Source organism: Solea solea, chromosome 13 (assembly GCF_958295425.1).
Source record: "Solea solea chromosome 13, fSolSol10.1, whole genome shotgun sequence".
Lineage (NCBI taxonomy): Eukaryota > Metazoa > Chordata > Actinopteri > Pleuronectiformes > Soleidae > Solea > Solea solea.
In genome coordinates, this window is record NC_081146.1 from 17,851,995 (window position 1) to 17,867,548 (window position 15,554).

A 15,554-nucleotide genomic window follows, 5' to 3' on the forward strand; every position below is an offset into this window, starting at 1 on the left:
AAGAAGGCCGAATTATAAGTTTCTCTCTTACAGTATAAGTTGTTGTTTTTCATTACCCCAGAATGAGCCTTTTCTATTTACATCTGAGACAGGTTCAGCTCTACAGACCACCATGTTTTTACTATAGCCCACAATGGACGAGCAAACATCTTTCAATGATGATGCTAACATGCAACTTGACCAATAAATACATTTTACACACTGTACATTTAAAGTTAAAATAATTGTTCTTTCTTGTTCTTAAGGGTTAAACATTTTTTCTCAAGTCATGGGGCTAAATGCCTAGCATGTGGCTTGATGTCTCTGTTTGTCCCAAAGGACAGTAACAGCTGGAGAATACCATAAAGAGAGCACACCAAGGTACTTGCCTCCTTACAACCTCTTTCTTTAGTCTAAAAGGGGCTGTTGTCTGCTTCGGGGTGTGTTCTCAGTTATCTGTCTAAATCTTACAGACTTGGACATTGTTCCAGAGTTTTCACTCATGTGAGGTGAGTGAGATATCCACCATTTCTGTGGGGGTATTTGCTGTTGAAGGAGGGGAAAGTGACGTTTGTAGATACCTGAAACCATTCAGATTGTTTATTCATACTGTTAGCCAGATGTTATCTGTCTTTCCAGCTGCTCTTACTCCATAACCCTGCGAGATGGAATAGCTGGCATTACAAGAAAGATAACAAAGATACTATATACATCCAATCTGGCTTTACTTCCCCGGCATACATAACTTCTTGAGTTATTGTCATTTTTTTACATGTCCACAGAGACTGAGAGAAAATACTTTAAACAGCTCTCCATGATTTTTGCAATAGGTTTCAATCGTTTTCTTGTACACTGTTGCATCATCTTGCGAAATTACCACCAAAGTCTATCAGTCTACTTCTCCATATGATCACATGACTCTGTTTTGCTTGTTTTGGTTACAGTTGAAATTGTCCTCCCTCTGCCTATTATAGTCCATTAAAGCCTTGCCAGGAAATGAGTTGTCAACTTCAAATAAATATTGCCTTAAATTAACTTTTGGAGTTGCTCTTGGACATGGCATCTTTTGGTCCCTGCCATCATTTTGGTGGCAGCCTCTAATTATCCATCCCCACATGTAAAGGTCGCCTGTTCCAATGAGGCATGACAACGCTGCGGATATAGTCTCCATGCTTTGAGATCAAAATTCCCGGAAAGTCAAAGACTGCTGTGTGAAGAAGAGTTTATCTCTGTCGCGCAGCCGTATTATGTTCGTCAGGTGCAGCTCGTCGCAGATCATGGGCCAATACCTTAAAACAAAGTCTGCAAGCAATCTAACACTGCTAAGTGACATTTACCTCATCCCTGTCTCAATGTCTCTCAATCTCTCTGTGACTCACACATTCCTATTCACCTCTGCTATAAATTCTCACACTCCCCTGCTGTATCCTCATCTTTCTGTCCTAACTGCTTCAGTGGTGAATGTTGGCTCAACAACGCAGCAGTGTTTGGACGTGGGACATCTCAAGGACAGTGTTTCCTATAGCCGTCACGATATGGAAAAATAATAATAATAATAATTGATGGTTATTTTCTGTATGTGGAGATGAATCTACAGATTGTGTGCGAGTCAACATGGCAGGTGGTGGTGTTGTTCGGTGCTGTGTAGGATCGCACACATGGTTCACGTTACAGGAGAGACACAGCGTTTGCATGAGAGGACGCATGTTTATCCTCTGTCTTTAGATTTCTCATCCAAAAAAACATCAAGTGTGTATAGAAAGTCTCTCATACACTTTATAGCCTATGTAAGCATGTGGAACATTTTCTGATACACTTAAATTGTTTTGTACAGGTGAGTATAGAGTAGTCAATTAAAGGTTATTTGAAAACTCCCACTGGACGTTGGAATAGCACAAGAGTCTAGAACCAAATCAAATTCTTCCTCGACTATAGAAATAATGTGTCTGTTTTTGGATTATCGCACTGTGCAGTTTATATCACTGCTAAACTGGAGCAATATTGCTTTAAAAATTTGGGAACTTTTCACTATATTTTCCACATAGAAAGTCATAATGGGCTGCTAGGTTTTAAAAATTATACCTAAATTTACAATGACATACAGACTTGGTTTATTGTAAGTCGCTTTGGATAAAAGCGTCTGCTAAATGACATGTAATGTAATGTAATGTAATGTAATGTAATGTAATGTAATGGAAACGTATGTTTTGATAGCTCCTTTGTTTGTTAAAATAAGTCCAAACTACAATCTTTTTTCTTTATTCTTCACTCTGTCTTCCTAATATTCTCTGCTTCCATTTTGCAGGCACTGCTGAAGGACCCTCTCTACATTGGGCTGAGGCATAAGAGAGTGCGAGGCCAGGCCTATGACGACCTTCTGGATGAATTTATGACGGCCGCTACGGATAGGTATGATAATATCAGCCCTCCGTCTATTTGCCCACTTCCTCAATACTGTCTGCTATCGTCATCAGAACGCAGACTGCACTCGCTGCTCTTAAAAGAAATATGCTGAGCAGTTTAGCATGGTCAGTTTATGCAGCATGCTTGGGTCTGGAAATGAAGTCAGCGAGGATGAGAGAAGTTTCAAAGTCTTTGATCAAAGGTTCGGTTGCTACGTAATGTCAGTCACAACTCTGCTGACTGCCTTAATGGCATTAGCTTATTGGAAAGTGATCATTTTGGTAAGAATTGAAGCTATCGACTGACTCCATTGTTGATTTGGCTATGTGAGCATACTTTTTTTTTTTTTTAACTGTCCACAAAATTCTGACTCTAGAATCTAGTTTATTTCCTGCAATACTTGATTTTTCTGAATGCTGAACAGAGATGTTTACAGGGAGAGTGACAGGGAGATTTGTTATCTTGGTTGAATCCATTTCTTTATGTTGTCTCCAAACCCACACAATTTCTAATTTCAGTATAGATAGATAGATACAGATCCCCGTGGGGTTTGTTCTTCTTAATCTGTTTGGTCTTTCATTACATGTCATTCAGCAGACGCTTTTATCCAAAGTGACTTACAATGGAATTGAGTACAATCAGCCAGGGGTGGAGTCGAACTTGCGACCATTGCGACCATGAAGTCTTTCGCACACAGGGTACCGGTCTTAACCACTGAGCCACTCCACCCCCTTTCGTATTCACTTCAATTCAGTTCAGTTTGCAGCCTCAGTCACATAGAACGTACAACAAAAACAACAACAACAAAACAACAACACATACAGCAACTACTCTGTCAGTACCGCAGGTATGCATGTGCAGTCGGAGCTAGCAGCAAGTCAAAATTTAAGAGATAAATATTGAATGAATAAATATACACATTAAGTTTACAATACCTGGCCTGTGTTCATTTAGCTGTCAGCCACATTTAAAAGCCTCCCTCAGGGCATCAAACAGAATTCCTAACTGAGGATGTGGTCAGGATGACTAATGACCTTCCTAGCTATATATATTGTCACTCACTTTAAATTCATCAATCTTATCCTTACCTTCGTTTTCGTACCGACACGTGGATAGTCTTCCTTTCAGGACTTGTACCTTATATGTGTTAACTGCAGACTTTTGTTGGCTACACCTTTTCTTTGTATTTTGATGTCACTGTGTACACCACAGACTCAACATAGCACACACACACACACACAGTATACACTGGTCTGGTTAAGCCTTGTCCTAGCCCAGAGAGACTGGAGTCCAGAGGGAGAAGCCTGGGTCTGGGCCTCCTCCAGCTGGCAACAGGAAGCCTTGACTCTAATAACTGGGTGGCTTCTCAACTACAGGGAACAGTGATGCTTTTTTCCTCAAAGGAGCCAGATTGGCGGAAAATGAATAATTATGGGCTCAGAAGTTGAATGAATGATTACAGCTCTGCAGCCTTTTAAATAATATTCACGTTAGTTTTCTAAGAAACTAAACACACACAGAAATACTTTGGATTGACTCGTCATCGATGAGCAGAAGTCTGGAAGTTTTTTTTTTTGTTTTTTTTTTTTTTCAATCCCCTGTTTAAAATACTTTAAATAGAGAATGTTAGTGATGCAATCAAAGTGTTTGATTTCAGGCCAATAACCTCCTATTCTCCAAAGAAGAATCTCAGTGAAACAATAACTGTGTTGTCTAGTGTGGAGCCGATAGAAATGATCACATAATCTCACCGCTCCTGCACACACCCTCAGCTCTTGACAAAGGATGAACCAGGGCTCAGTTGTGGTTTTACATCTTTGAACTGTGTATTTTCTCTCACGCCATTTTGTCCCATGTCCTCACACTTGCAGGTTTGATGGTGTGTGCGAGTGTTTAAGGATGTGCTTATTATGGAAAGAACTAGACAAGTAGTAATTAAACAAAGAGGAGTTTCTGCTGCGCTTAGCAGTTTTCACTTGGTGTCACAGAGATGTGAAAATCAATTGCGGCTTTAACAAGCCACGTCAGGACAAAGGGAAGGCAAAAAAAAAATAATGGATGATTAAATCCAGAAGAAAACAGTAATGCAAGCTTTCCGATGCCACAAAAAGACACCCCGATCCAAATGGAAACGTTCACGTGCTGCCCTCAGTTTTAAAGAAGCAGCTACGGACCAAAAAGTTCAATTTTTTCCATTTAAACACAAAATTAAGTATAGTCAACATTATTAAAAATAATATATTATTAAAAAAAAGAAGTTTACTCTATGTCAAAGGTCACCATTAACACAAATATAAGCCAACTTCCTGCTGTAAGTTATCCATCCATTCATCCACTCTACTGTTTTATCCTCGCTGTTAGTTTCCAAACTGTTCATGTCACAAATTGTTGTACAGGTTTTATCGATGTTCTCCATACAAATGTAAGTAGCAGGCAAGGATTACAGGAATGTCACCAACTATTTTAAATTCTTGGCACTGAGAGAATTACAGGCGGACTGGATGGATGGATGGATGGATGGATGGATGGATGGATGGATGGAAGGAGCAACCAAGGAGAGGAGAAAGAATGTGGAATACGTCGTTGTCATTAATGACGGCACAGGGATTTGAGAAATAACGTGTGCTGAGAGATGCTCGCTCTCTGGAGAGTGAGAGAGGGCTGGGGATTTATTAAGGCCTCGGCCACAAACCCCCTCAGGGACAGAGGAAACAGACAGCCTACACATGCAGTACATATGCACACAGGTTGGGCAGCTGTGTTTGTACAGAGCACCCTTGTCAGTGACCTTCTCCGCTGAGGTCCTCGTCGACTCCGCAGCCCCATGCGAATGTGTTCCAACTAAAAGTCTCCGTCCGTATCTTCTCCTCTGCGTCTGGTCTGCCCCTCAGCTTTGGAAGTACATTATAGACGACATATTTCCCATTAGCCAGTGGCTCAGTTTTCATCAGGCCTCAGATTAAAGACCAGATTATGTTTCCTCAGGAGCTGGCTCACGCGTTATATCGCTCATCCTACAGATTGTCCCAGACGTAACACCAAGCGTCTGAATGATTTACCTCATGGGCATGTGCCTGTTGTCTCATGTCTGATCGGGTCTTTTTTTACATTATCAAGTTTTATTATTGTGTCACAAGCATTTACACTCAATATAATGGAGAGGTTTGCCAGGAAACTCCAACAAATACACTCTGTTGCTGCAAACAATGGGAATAACTGTTTTTTGTCTATTCTTATTTAAAAAAAAAAAAAAAAATTATTGTGGGAAGTTGTGAGTGACCGTCAACTATAAGTTATGAGCACAAAGGAACTCTGTTGTTCTGGTTGTGTAGCTTAAATATCTTAAACAGCCTGAAAAGACTGCACCGCTGTTTTGTCTCCTGCTGTGATTTTTTTTTTTACATTTTTGGTTTCTGGATTAAATTTGCAGTGTCCAGATTGATTTTTAAAACATCAGTGCGCGTATAATACGACCATGACAAAGTAGCTTGGATTAAAAGACTTTGAAATGGTGATTTAAAGTGGGCAGGGCTAACATAAGATCTGTCATATTCAAATTAGTGAATTGACTGTTGTGGGATTATTTGCACGTGGAAACCTGGCAAACTACAACTACATTATCTGGATGATGCAAATTAGTTAAGATTTTGACCACTGAACAATTAGACAATACTTTTGTATTGATCCTGTTCTTGGGTGCTGATCGGAGTCTGGACATAAGGAGATTTTCAGATTTCAAAGTGGGTCCCTCTTATGTTTGGGAATGGCTGGGTTACGGAATTAACCTCAGTTTCCCTGAAACTTGAACAACGTGAAACAAATGTTGCAAGGTCAGAATATGGACTTGGAGTCATCCATTCATCGAGCTCTGCGGACTCTCCTGCTGAGAGATTAATAGATTTCTCCCGGCACAGTCGGGAAAATGGTCTGCATTTTTCATCTTTCTGGGTGTGCCCGGTCTCCGTCCTTGAGACTGACACAAAAAAAAAATTCCTGCATTTTTGTCCAGGTTTTCTTTTTCTTTTTTTTTATGATTATTATTAATCTGGCACAGAGATGCATTGTCACATGTTGGTCTTTCATTTGGAGGGTTGTCATGGAAAGACAAGGAAGGCAAGACATCAGGGAGTACAGAGGAGAGTATGAGCTGAATGCCCTCCAACAGCAGCTTTGTTCTTGACAACACACACACACACACACACACACACACACACTCTCTCTCTCATAAACACTCCCCTTCTCTTTATTGGCTCAGACCAGGGACAGAAGAGCTTTCTCTATTGGGAAGATGTTCCCTTTTTTTCCCTGTGATCCCACAACCACAGAAAGTCACTCTGTAGTTTATGGTCAGTGGATGGCCAGAAATATGCATGTGTTCACGGTTCAGTCACTCTCAGATCCATGTCAGAAGTCTCTGATCTTTTTTTGGATGTCACTGTCACTAAAAAAAGAAAAACAATTATGAATTCAGTGTTTGACAGGTCACGTGATCCTCTGTCTTGACTGTATGATGAGAATAGTCGCAGGATAGTCAGCATGTCGTTGGACCCGTGTAGGCGACTTCCCCGCCCGAGCAGCTTGTTTCAGCGTGAACTGCCATGACCCCTCCAGGACCGAGATGCACTGCACTGTACTAGAGAAAGCTGAGCTGGCAGTGGAGAAAGGCCACATCTATCCTCGCTAGTCGCCTGTCTCCATCTCCTAAAGCCCAAATACAATGAAAAGTTTATAGCTCCCTTCTTGGCCTCATTATTCCTCCTCTTCGCACAAGCCCTCAGTGTTTCGGTGCCACTCTTTGCTTTATAGAAAACACATTTCGTTCCTCGTCGCTGCCGCTGGTTGGCACTAAGTCAGCAGGGCGGTCCGTATCTCTACTAAGTGATAGTGTCGTTCACGTTGGCCAAAATAAAGATAGACATTAACCTAGCAATAGCACTTTCTCATCAGGACATTACATTTTATTACAGGTGAACTCAGGTTGCATCCCATGCGTGCGTTTATCTTTCTTTCTTACGCTCGGTCACATCCTCCTCTTCCTGCTGAACATCGAAGCAGTTTAGCAGCCATTGCAGCTTTAGTGGGCTTTACAACAGAGAGACGGTTAAAAGATAGTGAAGGAAAGGAGAAAACAAAGCTTCCTCTTCATCCTTTAGTCACCTCTGCTGTGACAATTACACTTCAGTTACAGCACGGTTCAGTCTGGTTTCAGGCAAACGTTCACCTCCTTGTGAAATTGACTTAAACCGCCGCTTTATATCAAGTTATACTTTTAAATTGTGAACTATATAGCGTTCCAAAGCAAAACAAGCACTTTTATTTTGAAATTCTGTGAAGTATCATTACCACAGTATCATTATCGCTATATCATTATGGAATATCATGATATGACTTCAAGTTGAACAGATTTAACAGTTGCTTTTTCCAAAAAAGTTCACGTGACCGGCCCCCTCCTGACCAGACTTGACACTCAGTGGCCCCCAGGTCGGTCCCATAGCTCCTGCTGGTGTAATGCACGTTGCAGAAAGACAGTAACTTACATGAGAATGTTTCGACACAGAATTCTTTATTGGAGTAGTCGGTGGAGCAGTGACTAGCACTGATGCCTCACAGCAAGAAAGTCACTAGTTCGAATCCCAGTTTTGATCGAGGACCTTTCTGCATGGAGTTTGCATGTTGTGTGTGTGCATGGGTTTTCTGCTGCATTCAAAGGGAACTTGTGAGATGTGATCGTTTGGGCAAGGGAGGTTGTGTACACAGTAAGCATTGCATTCAGGTGGGAATGGACGCTGCTACAGAGGTTGCTACAAAAAAAGGGATATTGATATTGATATTTAACCTCAATGACAATAACAATGAAAACCTGTAGAGTGCAATACTTGATCATTTGTGAAAACTCTGACTTATGTATCCTTCCAATTTCCAGGCAGCAAAGGGCACAAAGGGAAACGAATAACTAACCTAAAAGCTTTTTTCTCTGTACTAGAAAAAAGTGCCACATGTACTTTCCTTAGAAAAATGCAGACATGTTGGCGAGTTAGCGAAAGCTAATGTAATCTACTCTTATTAGTTATGATTTCAAACAGTATAAACTGTTGGTTGCCAGCCACAGACAAGCAGTGTGCTTCATCTACTGTGTCTGAAGCTGAGTTGTGTTGCGACATATCAACAGAAATGGAAACTCGAGGAATCAAAATGAGAGATGAGTTGGATAGAGCTTTTGTGGCAAATTGGATTTTATTACTGAGTATGAAAGATTTTTAAATATATATGACATACTGTACAGCCACAAAATACCATACAAATTGTGATAAACATGCACTGCCTGTCATCGTGCACATGTTTAAGAACGTCCTTTCTCCTGCTTGGCATTCTTTTGTTTTCCAGTATACATGTATATAGAATGGGCAGCAGCAGCAGTTGCTGGACAAATACCCAGTAAACCCCTGAGCAACAGTTCCATCTGTTGAAAAGCACTGGAACACCAGGTTCCTCTTTGTCACAGCCAAATCTGATTTAAAGCCTCATGATTGTGGTTTTCTGGCTTATTTTTGTTGTATGTTATTGTGGCAGCTTCTGTGATAGGTGGTCCGAGCAGCATCTTAAACCACAGTTTAAAAAACTGTTGCAGTTTAACAACTGAACCCTGCTGGTTTACTGGGCCGCTGGGTGGGCTCTGTGCTCTTTTCTTTTTCTCTTTCTTTGTGAAATCTCATTTTGTTCGGGGAGAACAGGTGTCAGCTCGTCAAATGCCTCCTAAACAAAGTGGTGAGCAAAGTTTTTCTTTTGAAATGTGACACATGTTCATAGAGCACCTGTTTTCTCACCCTGTTCTTTGTAAGGTGAAGCTGAAATAGTCTTTATCTTTTAAGAGGATTTTCTTTTTTTTATTCCATTTCCGTCCTAAATGTCTGTCTTTGTTCGGTCTCTCGGTTCAACCAGAATAACTCCAGCTCTTGTCACAGGTTTGGGTCGGACTGCCTGATTCAGTTTGAGGACTTTGCAAATGTCAACGCTTTCCGTCTGCTGAGGAAGTACCGCAACAAGTACTGCACATTCAACGATGACATCCAAGGTAACCGCATGATCAGTGTACATTTATAACACTATGAAGTTGTTTTTTTTAAGCCACATGGAATAGAATGGCGCCTTTGGGGAAACACCTAAATCCCATCAGAATATAAAATAATTCCATTTTGCTGAATGAAGTCATTTCTGCTACAAACCTCTGTTTTCTCTAATAACTGTGCTCACGTCAGCTCTGCACGGACAAGTCCCCTTTAAAATGTCAGCAATTAACGCTAAGATTGTAAGGAGGTAATTAGTTTGGACGTCTGATCCCTGTAAGTCTTACAGTTTAGAAGATAAACTTAAATAGTTTCATAAAGCCAACATCTTACAGTTGTTATATCCAAACATTCCTCTGCTATGCTAACACCACAGGAGAAAGCAGTAAAACATCTCTTTGCTTCCAAATACTGTTTATATGTATTTTAAGAGGAAACTCCCAAGCTTCCTCTTATGTATCATTGTACTGTGAATTTACAGTTGCAGTAGAGCTGTTTTAAAAGAGCCAGTGTTTCATTAGGTGCCTGCCCCGGAAAGTGAAATTAGGCAGGACAGCATTAGTTGTCCATTCCTAAAATATTTGTTTTCTCCTTAATCAGAACTCTTTTCCCTCCTCTCTGTCGTGTGTTCACACAAGAAAAACTAAGCGTAGTATGTACAAAACAGTCGAAAATGCTTCCAGTTGTGCGTTTCTTCCCTCATGAAACAGTTACCAGCTCATTTTTTATGATAATAGTTCAATATTTTACACTCTGTTAACTAAGAACTAACACCCATGTTTGCTGGCTCTTAGTCTGCATCCTCACTCTCCTTGTTGGCCCGAGATCACTATTACTACAATATTTTGATGTCACCCATTCCTAATTCTATTATTGTGAATGTATTTAAAAATCAATAAAATAACCACATTAAGAGTAGATCTTTGGATACTTTGGTGTTAATGTAGCACGTCGTTTATTTCTCAGGGACTGCTGCTGTGGCAGTAGCTGGACTCCTGGCCGCTCTTCGCATCACCAAAACTAAAATGTGTGACCACACCATCGTGTTCCAAGGTGCAGGGGAGGTAGGTTCAGCATCCATCCATCCATCCGTCCATCAATCAATCTCTCCATCCATCTTCTACTGCTTCATCTTCCACATGAGGAGGGTGAAAGCTGGGGTACACCCTGCCCTGGACAGGTCGCCAGTTAGGTTCAGCATAAAAACTGAATATGTACCTCTGGTTGGCATAATGCATCTCTAGCATGAAAACATTATTATGGCAATGAAAATGTCTTTTTACTTTCTTATTCCTAAGTAAAAACTGTATTGTAACTATAACAGTTAATATTGATGGAAACACCAAATGTTGTTTTGGTAAAAGTTCACTGTGTCTTAGTTGACTCTTGTGCAGGATATTATTATTTTCAGATTTTGCAGCCAAAGCTAGTGTGGAGGTGTCACTTCATTTTTCCCCTGTTCTGTGTCGCTCGCAGGCAGCGATGGGGATTGCAGAGCTCATCAGCATGGCCATGGAGAAAGAGGGACTCGCTAAGGAAGAGGGCTTGAAAAAAATCTGGATGGTTGATTCCAAGGGTCTCATTGTCAAGGTGCTGGATCGGAATCCTGCACATATTCACACATGTAGCAAACAGACTGCAAAAGAAAGAAAGAAAGAAAATATGCAGTATATGAAATATTTATAAAAGTATGATGGACTGACCGAAGGTTAAGGAACATCTGAGGGTGGATTCATCCGGCAAGTAACATCCAGAACCCAGAAAAAGCACATTTCCTGTTTGTTAATTTAAAGAACAGAGGTTTTTCTCTGGAATCACAGCAAAAGGCTCTCCAGAGAGTTATACATCTGTTTTGTCCACAGTATCCATTTTATTTGTTATTCCTCCTCCGTCCTCATATGCTATTACTTCTTTTCTTTTGACTAGCTTTTTTAACTCCTTTAGTTCATCTATGCTTAAACAGTTTGAGGACAGTCACATTGAATGTTGCCCCTTGTCTGTGTCCTTCTTCACTCTGTCAAAATCCTCAGGGTCGGGACAACCTGACTCATGAAAAGGAGAGATTTGCTCATGAACACCCACAGATGGAGAAGCTGGAGGATGTGGTACGGCAACTGAAACCCACAGCCATCATTGGTAAATCCCACCTTTTTTTTTTCCATAATAACAACAACAGCTGCTACACGGTGTCTGATTCTTTTTCACAAAACATTCAGTTTGCCATTTTCACTGCATTTTGAACACATGTGATTAACATAGCGTTAAATGCATCATGCAGAGAAACTTTGAGTGCAGGATGTGTTGAAAGAAAAAGGTGAAAGTACATGAAGTATTAAAGATGATAAAAGTGCTCTTAAATATCGAAATCTTTTCTTTTCTGACGCAGGTGTGGCAGCTGTTGCCGGAGCTTTCTCCGAACAGATCATCAGGGACATGGCGTCCTTCAACGAACGTCCCATCATCTTTGCCCTCAGTAACCCAACCAGCAAAGCCGAATGCACTGCTGAGCAGTGCTACACATTTACAGAGGTACTTGCTCGGGACACTCCTGGAATCTTGCTGAAGTGTTTCTGTCTCTCTGGTGAGTCATGGTATTCTGTGCTGCAGGGGCGGGGAGTCTTTGCCAGCGGCAGTCCATTTGACGCCGTTACCCTGCCTGATGGGAGGAAGTTCTACCCTGGGCAGGGAAACAACGCCTACATCTTCCCCGGCGTCGGCCTGGGTGTCACAGTGTGCGCAATTCGACACATTACTGAAGAAATCTTCCTTGTTGCAGCTGAGGTGACACAATAAACTATGCAGAACACAAACATAATATGTTTAGTTGTCTAATCCAATCAAATTGTACTTGTGAAGGATGTTAAAAAAAAAGTCCATAAGGCTGCATCTCACACTGTACCTGAAGTGTTTGAGGAGCCGCCTGACTAATGTAGAATGGCAACTCATTGTGTTATTAATAACTCATGTCTTCTTCTGCGGCCTCATCCTGGTCAGGTGTTGCACCTTTCATGGTACAATCTTGACAGTGATGGGAAATGGGTCAAGATTGGTAATGTAGTAACGCCATGTCAAAGTCTGAATAAATACAGAAGAAAACACAATATTCACGATTCAAACTAAACTTATTAGAGCATTTTTAAATGTTGTAGTTAAAATAGAACATTACTTCCCCCAAGTAACGGTCAGTGACGGACCATTTTGAACATCTAGACAGATTTAGCGAGAAGACTATCTGGAAGGAAAACTTGAATTACTTTAGTTTATGAAGGATGAGGACAGTTTGAAACTTAAGATCTCTATTTACATATTTTTTGTCCGTTTGAACGGTATTTTCTTTATTTTTAACCTTGTATGTACGTGTTTAAATACTTAACTGTGTTCAGTAAATGTAACTAAAAACTCTTGGGTCATTCTTCCTCTCATGTTGTCTCCTGCTGTCGTCCTGTACTGTACATTCAGCAGAGAATAACCTGACTCACTCACTCACTCACTCATCTTCTACCACTTTATCCTCCACATGAGGGTGGCTGGTGCCAATCCAAGCTGACACCCAGGACATCACAGGGACAACATAGAGACAAACAACCATTCGCTGTCACACTTAAACCTAAGGTCACATTAGAGTGTCCAATTTACCTCCAAATCGCATGGTTTTGGACTGTGGGACTAAACCAGAGAATACTCGGGCACACGCGGGGAGAACATGCAGACTCCATGCAGAAAGGCCCTTGTTCCGACCGGGTCGCAAAACCCGGGTCTTCTTGCTGCAAAGACAAAAGTGCCAACCACTACACCAACCGCGTGTCCCCTGAGAAGAGAATAACCTGACTGATTGAATTCCTCCCTGTGGTCACAGTAACGATGTGTTTGCTCTTCCACAGACTCTGGCTCGGCTGGTGACAGAGAAGGACCTGGAGGAGGGACGACTGTATCCTCCGCTCAAAACCATCAGTGACGTCTCCATCGAGCTGGCTGTGAAGGTGAGAGCTCAGTATTTACACACACACACACACACACACACGGCACAAAAGCAGATGTGTATATAATTGGACTTCAAGTTTGTGCGGCTGTGTTTTAACTCCCTGTGCGTTACAGATCATGGAGTTTGCCTACCAACACAACATGGCCACTCTTCGCCCGGAGCCGTCCGACAAAGAAGCGCACGTGCGCTCGCTCTCTTATAGCACTGACTATGACGAGTTTGTCATGGACTCGTACCGCTGGCCGGAGGACTGTATGACTGTGCAGTCATGCAAACTTTAATGCAGGGGACACAGAGACGAGACGCGCATGCGCACTGGTAACTGTCACAGGAAGTGATGTTGGGCCATTAAAGAGGTTGCGTGCAAATCTTTATTTTCTCACTGATATATTACTGTTAAATTGCACTTTTTCAGGAAATAGTTATAAGTACAGATTACAAAAAAGCGGATGAAATGTTAAACAAGATGGTATTTTACAATAATATATTTGGGGAAATCTTCCACCGGCTGCTTTTGATTGTTCTATACTAGGAGTTTATTTTATGACTGTGACAGCTATAATCCACATTTAAATTTTCAAATAAAAATTGTTCAATACATTTTTCCCCATGTTTGATTATTACAAACTTGTATTCTTCCTGCTCTGAACTTCCTCTTTGGTGTCTTTAAGTTGCTCTTATGTCATCGCTGTGAATAGAATGTTCAGACAAAACAGTGAAACCACTCATCTCATACCTCTGAAATTGCTTACTGTACTTTTTAATCTCTTGTTTACTTTGCTGGGAGTGAAGTTAAAACACTGTGGCAAAGTCTCTCTGAAATGCATTATATGGTACTCTGGCCCCCTCTAGAGGTAAACGTGTGTAGTTGCAGTTGAATGAGAACAGTGACAGTTGTTTTTTTATAGATATTTTTCTTCACATATTGACAGGGAAACTCAAATGTCCCTGAAAGTTGTGGCTTGAAATCAACGCCGACATATTTAACAATCACAACATCTATAATCTAACTTCTGTGTTCATTAAGAGAGAATTTTATGTAAATGTAATTTTCTTCGTGAGGGAAAAAAGCAGCAGGTTTTTACTCCAACTTCTGTGTCTTTTGTGTCTCGAGCTTGAACTAAAAATGGTTTTACTTTTATAATCCATCACAGGCCAGATAGTCAGTACCAGACTGCCCATCCCAGTCTGCAATCAATAGAGAGGCAATCAGACCAGCCAGGGTCCAGTGATGAGCGTCTGTCCCCGGGGCAAAAAATCTCAGAGTCAAATATTTGTTTTCACTCCGTTTCTTTGCCTCACCCTCTCCCTGTAAATCCCCACATCAGCCCACAGCAATCGATACTCTGATGTGACCGTGTGTCTCAATGACAACATCAACCAGGACAGAAATGCTCCATCGAGTATTCAGCACATTCACAGCTGTTTGTTTATATACATGAATAAAACAGTCCCAGGTTGGACCAGACCGGACGATAGGATGACATGGAAGAGTCACATACTGACTGCAAATGAATACAAAATAACATATTTAATGTTAATATGTTCATTTAAAGCAGTTTAAGGTGGACACAACACTGAGAAAACACACAGGAACAACAAATAAATACATAAATGTGGAAACTGCCACACACTGAAATGACTTCCTCAGGTTCACAGTTGTTGACTCTGTCACTGGTCACGTGATCTTTTATTCAGCTCGACTGTGTACTGTTGTCTGTTTGAGTCAATCAGAGGAAGCTGCACCGGAAACACAGTCATTTTAGTGTGTGGTGCTTTTTGTGGTAGAAACCTAAGATTTTTAGCTGTTTATCAACACAATTAAATTATGTTTTAACTGTGTGTGTGTTAGTTTCTAACTATATATAAAACAGTTTTTAAACGTTAATAAAACACCTATGTCATCATATATCATCACCATTAATACTTTGGCTAAATAATCATCAACTGTTGATGTAACTCAAAATTCGCATTGATTCATTTCTCACAATTTGAGCTCCGTAGTTTTAATAACCATCCTTTGTTCCACCTATTTCAACAGTGTTTGCTACTTTGAGCTCATTTTTTAGCCAGCTTTCATTTAGCTTGTGAATATATTGTGAAATTTGATTTCAATCTTTAAGGTA

General features: G+C 40.9%; 1 protein-coding gene across 1 annotated transcript in view; it reads left to right on the forward strand.

Moving 5' to 3' along the window:
- The window catches only part of me1 (malic enzyme 1, NADP(+)-dependent, cytosolic), a 71,116-nt gene extending 57,088 nt beyond the window's left edge, over nt 1–14,028 (forward strand). The window contains exons 6-14 of the mRNA XM_058648669.1: nt 2,285–2,388; nt 9,345–9,454; nt 10,413–10,510; nt 10,923–11,036; nt 11,477–11,582; nt 11,833–11,975; nt 12,054–12,227; nt 13,328–13,426; nt 13,542–14,028. Of these exons, the coding sequence (XP_058504652.1) occupies nt 2,285–2,388; nt 9,345–9,454; nt 10,413–10,510; nt 10,923–11,036; nt 11,477–11,582; nt 11,833–11,975; nt 12,054–12,227; nt 13,328–13,426; nt 13,542–13,709 (1,116 nt within the window). The 3' untranslated portion in view covers nt 13,710–14,028. The remainder of the gene's footprint in view (nt 1–2,284; nt 2,389–9,344; nt 9,455–10,412; nt 10,511–10,922; nt 11,037–11,476; nt 11,583–11,832; nt 11,976–12,053; nt 12,228–13,327; nt 13,427–13,541) is intronic.
- Nucleotides 14,029–15,554: the final 1,526 nt, after the last annotated feature.